Raw genomic sequence first — 12,044 nt, forward strand, 5'->3', positions numbered from 1 at the left:
AGCATCGCACTCAATTATTTAACTCACAGAGCCCATTGAACAGCACATAAAAGTGATTTTTTTATAAATTTTAGATAAAACCCTTCAACACACATATAGTTTTTTTTTGGATCAAAAACTAAAATTTTTACTGCAAAAGCGCGATTCAAGACGAAAATTTACATGAAAAAAGATCCTGGATATCTCATCGAGGCCAATATCTCAGACAGATATTGGCGTTTTTACATGTGATAGAAAACTCATAAATCACGTTTGAGCAACCAGAAAACAATTTTTTAGAAAGTTGAAATGGTCTACAAAAATGCTATAAATAACATTATCTTTCAATTTAGGGCTGAGCACCTTGACTTTTTCAACATCGATTTAAATCATTTTTGGGACACCCTACTTACTGTATAGGCATATGATTTTATTATTTTCAGATTTCCATTTTTGATTTAACGGAATGCCGTATATAATTATAATTATATACGAATCTTTTCTATCAATACTGTTTCAGGTTTTCTTTCTATTTTTTTAACTTTCTGCTATTTATCCGCTTCATTATTGTGATTTGAATTTCTATTTGAATTAAGCTTTTTGTCTACTTCAGTAAACTGAGCATTTTGGTAACAACATTGTAATAATATTTAACATTTTCAGAGCTCCATAATTCCTAGCGTCTTGATAAGTTGTATAAATTCCTGGCAGAGCTAACACTGTGGTACCTACAGTTTTACGTGCAAGCGCCATTATAGGTTTTGGAGTGTCGTTCTAGTTTCATCGCATTACATGACATTGGCTTGTACTATATTTAATTTATAGCCCCCCAGTACACTGCCATGCCCGAGGGCCTTGAACTGAATCTAAAGTGCATTACATCTTGCAATATGTAAACAAAAGAAAGTGAACCATAACCGATACCACGTAAAGTGGAATCGCGCAACCTTGTCCACTGGCACGCGCCGTCGATACCCACATTCTCTGGAACGGGCAATTTTCCCAACAACTTTGACCGAGCCCAGATCACATCGCGACCGCAGCGTTATTAAACGTGACACACTAAAAGCATTTCCTGCTCCGGCAGCTGCGAGCATCACGGCAGCCGACAAGCCATATTTCATAATTTCCACTTACCTTGAAAAGCCGCCTCGACCGAAACGTCCCCCTCGGTGCATTTGGCCGTCCAGACGATCACGAACAGTGAAAATCCAAAAAGCCACATTTTTGCACTGTGGGTTTTTATCCTTACAACCGCCACCCTCTTTATTCCGTCCGTCCGTCCACTCGTTTTTTCCGCTCCGGTTGCTGCTATTACTACTGCTGCTGTGCACAACGGGAGCCTCGTCCTATTATGATTCTTTCGCCTCACTAAACCGGATGCTTATTTTTGCTGCTCACACGCTCCTTGAATATCAGCAGCGCATGTCGGGGAAAGGAAGTACGCGCCTCTTCGCTATAACGCGCATACCAAAACACACTCACTGACACTAATTAAAAGTAGCGTACGGTGGTTGGTTTTTCCATTGCTAGAGCAGCCGAACAATTCGCCTCGAACCCTCCAGAACAAGAATTGGACCTCCGGAGGAGCAAAGGCCTGTTATCCAACTCACACACAGCTCACAGTTGTTTATTTTTCATTATAATCATTTATTCACGACTTCTACGGCTCACTAGAACCTGGCCCCTGGGATCCGTTCATTTGTTTTATTTACAAGCCTGGCTGCGGAGTTTCCTCGTAGGGCTAACGTTTCACTTGATAGCTTGTATTTTTTCTTCTCACTGCGCTGACGACTTCTTAGGGAAGTGTACCTTCTCTTTTTTATTACACACAATACTTTACTCTCTGCGGTTAATCTTTGTACGGCGCTGAACTTTTCGTCTTTTTCAAACAACTTACCTAAGGGTTACTTAATAAAGTTATAATGATGTTTGTGTTGCGCAAAGCTTGCCCTCCTCGCTGCTGGCACCGATTATGTTGTACGGAGGACAAATGTAATATAACGTAAGCACAAACGTTCACACGCACAAGCTGCTTTCGTGTTTGTGATGAGCTGAAAATAAATGGGAAAAGGTGAAAATTGTCTTTAATACTACGGATATTAACGTAGGTAAGTTGATTGAGAACATTTCAAAACATGCATAACAATGCAATAATCAAATATTGCAAACTAGCTACAAAGGTGTAGCTAGTACCTGGCAAGGTTATGGGGATGGAAAATTTTCATGCTAGTGATCCCCAACGCATGGAATTTGCTACATGTGCCTTCCATGCGGCGTCCATGTTACAAGTTCTCCTTGCACCCATAAATCGATAACACAACAGCAAACTTTCTTGCTAAATGCTCGTTATACTAAACATGGATAAAATTTGTTTGCACATTGCTCGCAGGCTACAAATGTTTTCATCCCCTCCGTTTGCTCGTTCTAGTCAGGCCAGTAATAGGGGAAACCCACTAGCTTAGATGTGCTATATTGGCATTACACTTTGGTAGACGCAATTTTGATTTGAAATTAAACTAGAACGTACTAAATAGTCACAGGGCGTAGTACTGCAGTACTTGTGCTCGTTTATTTATTCAACCAACATTGCCAGGAATGTTCAGTGGTTCTCTGATCGCCAATTATTCGTTGGGAAACACAAATAACTTGTTATTTTCCAAACATTCATAGACACACATACACACGACAAGCAGAACGCAAAGTAAACCAAAGCCAGCAAACAGCCAAGCTTAAGGATTTACCTTCGCAGAGCTGTATTTTGTCCGAACTTGACGTTCGGGTGTTCAACTTCACGATTTATAGCAGGCAATAACCTCCTAATCCAGCTGATATTGCGGCCGACTTAGTGAAATATTCGCTCCAACCCCGGAACAAATATGGCTGAAAACGCAAGCATGTGGGTATGTTGTGTGTGTGTGCACCAGCAAGGTAAATACTATCACGTGGTGTACTTTACTTTCGTAACTTTTAAGGGCGATGCTTTGAGGCGGCAATCTAAGTAGGATTACTGTCTGATTCGGTACGAATAAGTTACATGGGATGGTTTTAGGAGAAAAAAATGTCGGCGTTAGGTGAACTAAGTTACAACCATTTATCGATACTCTATCAGTGGTGTTGTGCCAGCCAGCCACAGAATTGCTCCTGAAGCGTCGAGGTGACGAAATATGTTTGAGGTTTGATAAACAGGAAAAGTTTGTTCTAGTCTAGAAAAGTTTGTTGCAAAATAGCAATAACCGATTTTCAGAAATATTGTAGAAAACGTAAGATCTCGGATCTTTTTCGTTAGTTTATATTAATATTATCTTGATACTTTCACTAGAGATTTCAGGCTCGAGTTCGACTTATAGTTGAAAAAATATGCAACAAACCCAACTCAGCGATTTCAGTGTAGATAAGTTACTAAATCTTTTGTTGCTTAAACTGTCAAAATCGGATGAAAACGTTACGTCGAGCACATAAGGGATAAATTATTTTCATGATTCTATCTGAAATCCGTTGAATCATTTCTTTCTATCATTATCATTCTCGTATTTGCCTTAAACCGCCCACGTAGAAAAGTGAGAATGGATTTCCCATGGCAGTTCCATAAGTTTGTTCATAGAAGTTATCGGAAAATGTAAAACAATTTTCTTTCTAAGAGTTAGTATGATCTAACATTCATTCTGAACTTTAAAAAACTGTGATTATGTCACAAAAGTAGCCAGACTGCTCGAAAATTTCATATTTGGAATCAATACATATAAAAATGGAGTTATGTCTGTCTGTCTGATCCACATAGATTTGGAAATGACTGAGCCGATCGGCGTAAAAATTTGTATGTAGGGGTTTTTGGGATCGGAGAATATTCTCATGATAGTTTTATATACCTCCCTCCTCTGGAAGTGAGAGATTCCATACAAATGAAGCACAAATTTATGTATAACACAAGAACTAATCAAGCAAATGGAACCAAATTTGTGCATGTGAAAGTTTTTGAGCGCAAGAAATTTTTTTAAATGGGTTTGACACCCCTTCCTCTTCGGGAAGGGACGGTTCCCCCATAAATAAAACACAAATTTTTGTATAACTCAAGAACTAATCGAGCAAATGGAACCAAATTTGGCATTAATGGTTTTTGAGAGCAAAAAATAATTTTAAGGTGGTTTGACACCCCACAAACACACCAATTTCTGCATAACTTGAGAACTAATCCAGCAAATGAAACCCAATTTGACATGTGGAGGTTTTTGGGCAAAAGAGACGTTTTTATGGTGGATAGCTACCCCCTCCCTCCCTACTCTGAAAGTTTCATACAAATTTTTTGCATAACTCGAAAATACCAACCAAATGGGGCCAAATTTGGTATGTAGAGATTTTTGGAAGCAACAAATATTTTTATGATAATTCGGTACCCCTCCCTCTCCGGGAGAGAAGGTTCCCATACAAATGAAATCAAAAATTTTGCGTTACTCAAGAATTTATCAATTAAATGGAACCAAGTGTGACATGGTTTTGACGGTAAGAGATTTTTTTATGGTGGTTCGACACCCCTGTCTCATCTGAAACGGAGATCTTCCATACAAATGTAGCACGAATTTCCACATAACTAAAGAGTGAGAGATCAAGCAAATGGAGCCAAATTTGGAATGTGAGGAATTTAGAGTACGAAAGAAACGTTGCCATGATGGCTTTAACCCCTCCCGAATTAAGGGCGAGGGTGGCCCCACTCAATTTGAGACGAATTTCATCAACCAGTTTTTCTAGAAAACAGCCTAAAATGACCGAGATAATACACAGAAGCCAGCTTCTAAAAGCTGTTTCAGAAGCTGTTTTCTTAAAAACAGCCCAAAATCGCTGAATTGAGTATTACCGGAACCAGAGTGATGGATAAAGGTCAGAAATCGATCCCACAGCCATTTTGAAATCCAAGACGTCCGATTTCTGGTAGACAGCCTAAAACAGCCGAATACCATTCAATATTCCCGGACCAGGATGATTCCCAGAGGCCAGAAAATGACTACACATTCTGTTTTCAATTCTAAAATGGCGATATCAGCTATCTGGAGAACGGTTTATGGAAAATATCTTGAAAATGCCAAAAGCCGTTGATCGTAAAGCATCTAAACCAATGCATTACAAGCAAAGATACATTAAGACAAATCTTATCTTATTTTCTCATTTCGATAAAACCAATCAATTCAAACGATTTGTCTTTTGAGTATTTGCCGTAAGACGTAATTCTACGTCAAAAATTTCAAGATTAACAAATTGAGTGGAAATTGAAAAAAAAACGGAAACATAGTGTTCCGATTGAGCTGAAATTTTCCATGGGGACTTTTTTCGAGAAGATAAAACTTTTGAGCCCTACCACCAAACGATATTCGAAAAACCGATTGTAATTGGCACTCTAATGTAGAGCCTTGTTGAACGCATTTTTCGACCAATCAGTTTTCGAATAAGGCCTCTATCCCCAACACAGCTGCCGCAAAAGTACACGAACGGTTTGAACTTATAACCGATTTGTTGTTATTGTTGTTTTGTTCGCTCTAGCACACAAAGACACGCCTATCGGAAGTTTAACTCTCAGTAGTTATGTATTCAAGCTAGCATACAGAAATTAAGTCAAGTCTTGTATAGCGCAATTCCACAAAAACAGGCAACCACTTTAATCGAGCGTTTTTGGTTTGACCTAAACTTTGCACAGATGTTTTTACGAGGGAAAGATGCTATTTTGTGCTATTAGTTTAATTTTCTGACACACGACTCATTTTTGAGAAGCTATTTAAAAATGCCATTTCGGGAAAATATTGATGATTACAAATATTTTTAGAGCAAGAACGGATTTGTTTGATCGGTGTGAAGTTGTAGATAATAAAAAAAATTGAAAAAAAAAATTTTATTTTTAAGAAAATTTAAAAAATTATAAAAATTAATCACCTATCTAAAATTAGGTAATATTTTTAAAATCTTTTTTTTTTTTTATAAAAACTACAAAAGATTACCTAAACATTGAGAACCATCCGATCATACAAAAGAAAAAAAAGAGTCATAGCTTTTGGAAAAAAAAATGTTTCTTAATTTATTTTTTCACTTGGCATATTTTTTCGGAAGGACAAAATTACTGTCTACAACTTTGCCAAAGACACTGTGCCAGCAAAACTAACCGTTTGGCTGTGAAAATATTTTTAATCTCCTGAGCAATTCCACAATAAACGGGCAACCAATTTATTCAACCATTTTTGATTCGGCTGAAACTTTGCATAGACGTTGTTATACGCGAACGATGCCATTTCGTGCTATTGGTTTAATTTTTTGGAACACGACTTATTTTTGAGAAATTATTGAAAAATGCTTTTTCGGGAAGGTATTGATGATTACAAATATTTTTAGAACCAAAACGGTTTGTTTGATAGGTGTGACCGCTTCGGCAAAGTTTTGTATAATAGTTTTGTCTTCCTGAAAAAAATATACTCTCTAAGAGAAAAATTCACATAATTATCTAAAAAAGTTCATTTTAAAAAAATTTTATTCCATTTTTGTAAAACCTACAAAAAATTACCTGAACAATGCAACCGGTGAAAACAAATTTTTTTTTTCGAGAGACTTTTTTTTGAGGGCGAAACTATTACCTACAACTTTGCCGAAGACACTATTCCAAACATTCAAACCGTTTTGGCTGTAGAAATATTTTTAATTTCCAATAGAGCTTTCATGGGAAATTAGAAATATCTTTACAGTCAAAACGGTTTCTTTGATTAGCATAGTCTTTTAGACATAGTAGATAATAATTTCATCCTTAAAAAAGTCCCTCGAAAAAAAAGTTTTTTATTTCTGATTTTTTTTTTATTTTTCCATGATCGACCGGTTGCATTGTTTAGGTAATTTTCTGTTTTCCATAAAAAAACATACCCTGTAAAAACGAATAATTTTTTTTTTCAAAAACTCATAACTTTTTTTCTTGATTTCTCCATGATCGAACCAGTTGCACTGTTTAAGTAATCTTTTTTAGTTTTTATAAAAAAAGTTGATTTTTAAAAGATGGCTGTTTTTCAAAAAAAATTCTTAAAGTGTATTTTTTTTTTGTAAAGTCAAAACTGTTATCTACAAGTTTGTCAAAGACGTCACACCGATCAAACAAACTATTTTGGCTCTAAAAATATTTGTAATCATCAATACCTTTCCAAAATAGCATTTTTCAATAGCTTCAGCAATGATTCGTGTGCCAAAAAATTAAATCACTTGAATCAATAGCACAAAATGGCATCTTTTGCCTATAGAAACGTCTATGAAAAGTTTCAGCCAAATAAAAAATGAAAATAAAAAAAATAAAAAAAAAAACTGGGACATTTTTTGTGGAACTACTCTCCTTCAGAGTACTCAATGGTAGAAAAAAATATATTCACAGTCAAAACGGTTAGCTTCATTGGCATAATGTCTCTGGCAAAGTTGTAGACAATAATTTTGTCCTTCCAAAAAATAATATATATATATATATATATATACGCTGTGAAAAAATATTACAATTTTTTTCGTACATTTTACAACTATTTTTCTGATTGCTCCATCGGGCTGTCTCCATTGTTTAGGTATTTTATTGTAGTTTTTAAAAAAGAAAATTTGGTATTTTAAAAATGAGCCTTTTTGATAAAAGACTTAATTTTTCTTTTAACTTTTTTTCAAAAATAGTCTCTATGGTGTATTTTTTTCCCGGAAAGACAAAATTATTGTCTACTACTTTTTCGAAGACGTCACACTAATCAACAAACCGTTTTGGCTCTGGAAATGTGTGTAATCATCAATACCTTCACGAAATAGCATTTTTATATAACTTTTCAAAAATTAGTCGTGTCCCAAAAAATTTAGAAAATAGCCCAAAAAAGACTCTTTTGCCGATAGAAACGTCTATGCAAAGTTCCTGTCAAATAAAAAATGACAATAAAAAAAAATATTAAAACTGGGATAATTTTTAATGGAACTACTCAATAACCAATTACTGTAGCAAGAGGACGGTTAACCTTTACTAGAAACTGGCTCGACCCGCAGCTGTCAGAACAGTAACTGATTTCATCTTGGCACGGCATTGTTTCGATCGCGGCGTTCCGCAGCAGACGGACCAGCCAACGAACTGCAACACTGCACAGTGTTACTGAACATGTCCGAGCATGTCCATAATTATGTCCGGTCGTGGTTGCTTTCTTCACATGAGTTTGCCGGTAGCGTGTGTATATGATCGTTATTTCCTGTTTGCTTGCATGCAATGCGTCATCGGTAAATGACGAACCAAAACAATTTTGAAGCAACTGAAAAAACATTGAATGCAAAAACATTTAATCAGCTGCTGGAAATAAAATTCAAATTTTGTTCGAATTTCTACCAAACCAGGCTGCGTAAAAAAAATTTTTTTTTTCATTTCGATTTATGTTAAATTTATGTGTTTCACTGCTTATGTTTAAATTGTTATCATTGCCCACAGGTTCAGAGCTGACTGTTTTGTTCATAGTCATTTTTGTTTGATATCGTAGCAACACAAAGCGCGAGTTCGACTGAAAAGTTTTAAAAAACCGCAACATAACAAACTCAACATTATTTTTGTTCTCAAACAGCTGCAATGCAATAACAAAAATAAGGCTGACTTCTTTTTATTGACATGGAAATCATGCAGACTTAACATGTCGTCTAACACATCCATCAAACAATCCGGTCTGAAGTTTCGGCTACTGCAATCGTTTAATTGTAGACTAAACCGAGCCTCTTCGGAAGATGCCTGCAGCTTTGGCGAAACAAAGGGTAGTCCTGAATACTATGCCCCCTCTATAATCAAATTAGCATCCTCTGGATAAAAATGCTTTTTGCACCTAGCGTCCAGAAGTCCCCCCTCCCCCTAAGCGAAGAATCTAATAACGCCTATGGCCTGCACACTCAAACAATGCTATTGAAAGCTGCAAAGCAGCTTATTCGACCTCTCCGTTGGACATTCGACAGTCCCCTTTATGCCGGGGCCACGCTTGCAAACCCAACAACTCAAACAGATTCATCATCTTAAATGGTGTCTGTTTCTAACGGCTGAAAGCCTAGTTCCCGACCGAGTGTACAACTGACAAAAAGGAGAAGTACAATTTCCTTCCTAAAACGGGGGAGACTTTCGACTCAGAAACAATCCGGCGGAAGCATTGCAGCCGAATGAGGAAGGCTCTTTCACTCTGGCAATGTTTCCTTTCGCCCTGATTATTCCGACTCGTCTCCATCTGGTTCGGTTTTTTTTTTTTTCAGCATAACGGGTGAAGGGAAGCCGCAGTCTCTCGAGCATTTGCATGAAAAACACAAGAGTCGAATGATTTCGCATTCATTACTGCACTCTCGATGCCAGATTCCTTTTTTTGCAGTGTAAGAGAGTAGATATTGGATATGGAAAAACCAAGATTGAAGTGAAAAAATGATACTTATTACGATACAATTCAGAGCGAATTTGATTACCCTTCGCATCAACTTAATTGCGTTTCTTTGGAAAAATCAAAATTGAGTTCAATTTTACAGTAAACATAATGAAAATTTAAAATGAACTCAAGACAACATTCACGACAGTATAAACCTAAATTTTGATGGCACAACCTAACGTAAATTACCGTTAACCTGGCTCACGCGTTTCGGGGAAAAAATGCTATCAATTTTTATTTTATGTTCTATCCACCCGCTCTGGAAGTACCTACTGCCCCTTTTAATTTTCAGAGCATTCCGTACCGTGCTGCTGTCGGAATGTTAGCGAAAAAGGTGGAAGGAAACAAACACTCCCTCACCCACTGCTTAGGTTTCCGCTAAACGGGGAATGATTTGGGTTGCTCTTTTATGCTCTTTAGGGTAACTTATGGGGGACGCCGCCAGCACTCTTCACCTTTTTCTATAATGCCAAGCCATAACATCATTACAGAACAGTTAACCTCGTAACGGGACATTGAAGCCATTCAAAATGTGTACAATAAGTGTATAAGTATTTTGCTGTAGAGATGGAAATCAATTACTTAACAGTCTTTATTATGGGGGAAATTGTTCCGATCGAATCGACAACTTCGCCGGAAAAATACAGCTTTTTGATTTTGTCAACTTTAAACCGATTTAAGATGAAGTAAAACAGCTCATGAAACATTTTTAGTGGATCACGTGAAAAATATTTTCATGGAACTGGTATGGCAAAAATAAAATTTTGTGTTATCGACACTTGCATAATGTACTCAAAAAATAGGTTACAAAAAATTTACCTCAAGGTTACAAACAAAAAAGTTAGTTCCCCACACTCAGTTGAATGAATATACCTCTCCAGGCAATTATGATTGCCGATATTTGGCAGGAGTACTCAACGAAACTCGATGAAGAAGAGCAGCAGCAGCAGAGCTAATTAGCGTTTAGAGGAGGATGAAAAAGTATAAAAATCCGTCACTTATCACGGTGACAAAATAAAAAATACCTTCTTCTCCTTAACAGTCGTTAAAGATACAGAATTAAACACGATCTCTGACCCCGGACGAACACATACGATTCGTTTAGCTTCTCTAGGATTCCTCACATTGGATTCGTGAGCGTCCTTGAAAAGGATTCCTGAAAAAAGAATCCTCAGGAATGCCTTGTATGTGGCTCTAGAATTCTTGAAAGAATCGTGAGTGGGAATCCTCCGGATCGTGTTTGCGATTCCTTTCACGATTCCGTCACCGTGTTAATCGGTATCCTGGGGATTCTTACTCAGGATTCTCTGCGTGTTAGTAAGGGACATCAACGATTGTAAAACTTCCTGCCGTAAGTATTCAGCGCCGTTATCGATCATTACAAAAAGTTGATGTTACTGAATTGTTATACATTGAAGATGGTAAATTGATCCCAAATAGCCATCTAAATGTGGTTCATCACATGCATGACGGCGGCGGGATTTTTTCAAGGTTCAAAATTGTAAAGCAAACATTGCAATCTACTGACCTACCTAGATGCTCCCCTCATTTAATATATGCTCAAGGGACACACAGTAAAAGCGCAGTAGCGAGCTCCGCTGTGTAGTTTTTGAGCGTAATATCCTTTCGTGCGAGAAAGCTCACACTAGTTTATTACCTCTCTGGAAAGCTATTTCAGATGCTTCTTTGATTAACACGAGTCACTGCTCCCTACAAGCAAGTGCGTCGCTTTGCCCACCAGTGTGAGAACAATTGTTTTCGCATTGACAAAAATTCTTCTACACGCTTGTGATTCTCTGGAGCGAAGCGACAAGCCTGCCTGCAACATACATTTTGTCGTGGATTACGACATGGTTACATTTTTTAGTAATGAAAAATTATACCTTGAATGATATCTGGCGAACTGGGGGCTTACCCTTTCAAATGAAAGCTTAGGGTGTCAGAAACAATCTTTACTATAGTGGCAACAATGGGAAATTTTGTGTCACAAGTTCGATTTCTCAAGAAAAAAGTATTTGAAGATTTTCAACGGATTCGCTAAACTATAAACTATGAACCAGATTTTTTCAAAGTCCCAAGCATTAAATGTATTTTTTTTAATAATTGTAAAAGTTTTTTTCCCATTTAACCATTCAATCGTTTAAAGTGTCCACCGTACATTGAGCCATATCAAGTTGAATACAAATTAAAAATGGGAAATTTTATAGTTAATAACTTTGTCGAAGATAGATAAAGGCTATGTTCAACCTCAACAAAATTAATCGTGATTTACTGCGATAAAAAAAATCACCTTTCTACAATTTTAACACCGTTTATTTGTTATAACAAATAATATAAGTCGAATAATATTTAATCATAAATTATTAACTTGAGTAATAATAACTGATTTTCCTGTGAATTATTCTGCTTTTACCGGTTTCCTTTTTTTCACCGAACTTTCGACCAAAACAATTGAAGTCTCCTGATGTCCCGAATGCTCGTTTCGCTAGATCGTTTATCACCGTTAAGGAATTACGTTGCTGCTCTGCTTTGTTATAACCTTCCGTAAATTTAATTCCGCAGGATCTACGTTTAGAAAACCAAAAAACCGTGTTTGATTTGGGCCAAATAATCGCCATTTGCAGAAAGTAGTATTTTTCTCATTTCTTT

General features: G+C 36.8%; 1 protein-coding gene across 1 annotated transcript in view; it reads right to left on the minus strand.

Annotated features, from left to right (window-relative positions):
- Positions 1–12,044, minus strand: part of LOC129724507 (uncharacterized) — a 589,670-nt gene that overhangs the window by 537,508 nt on the left and 40,118 nt on the right. Inside the window, exon 2 of the mRNA XM_055679461.1 lies at positions 1,117–2,033. Within this exon, the coding sequence (XP_055535436.1) occupies positions 1,117–1,204 (88 nt within the window). The 5' untranslated portion in view covers positions 1,205–2,033. The remainder of the gene's footprint in view (positions 1–1,116; positions 2,034–12,044) is intronic.

This window comes from Wyeomyia smithii, chromosome 2 (assembly GCF_029784165.1).
Source record: "Wyeomyia smithii strain HCP4-BCI-WySm-NY-G18 chromosome 2, ASM2978416v1, whole genome shotgun sequence".
Classification (NCBI taxonomy): domain Eukaryota; kingdom Metazoa; phylum Arthropoda; class Insecta; order Diptera; family Culicidae; genus Wyeomyia; species Wyeomyia smithii.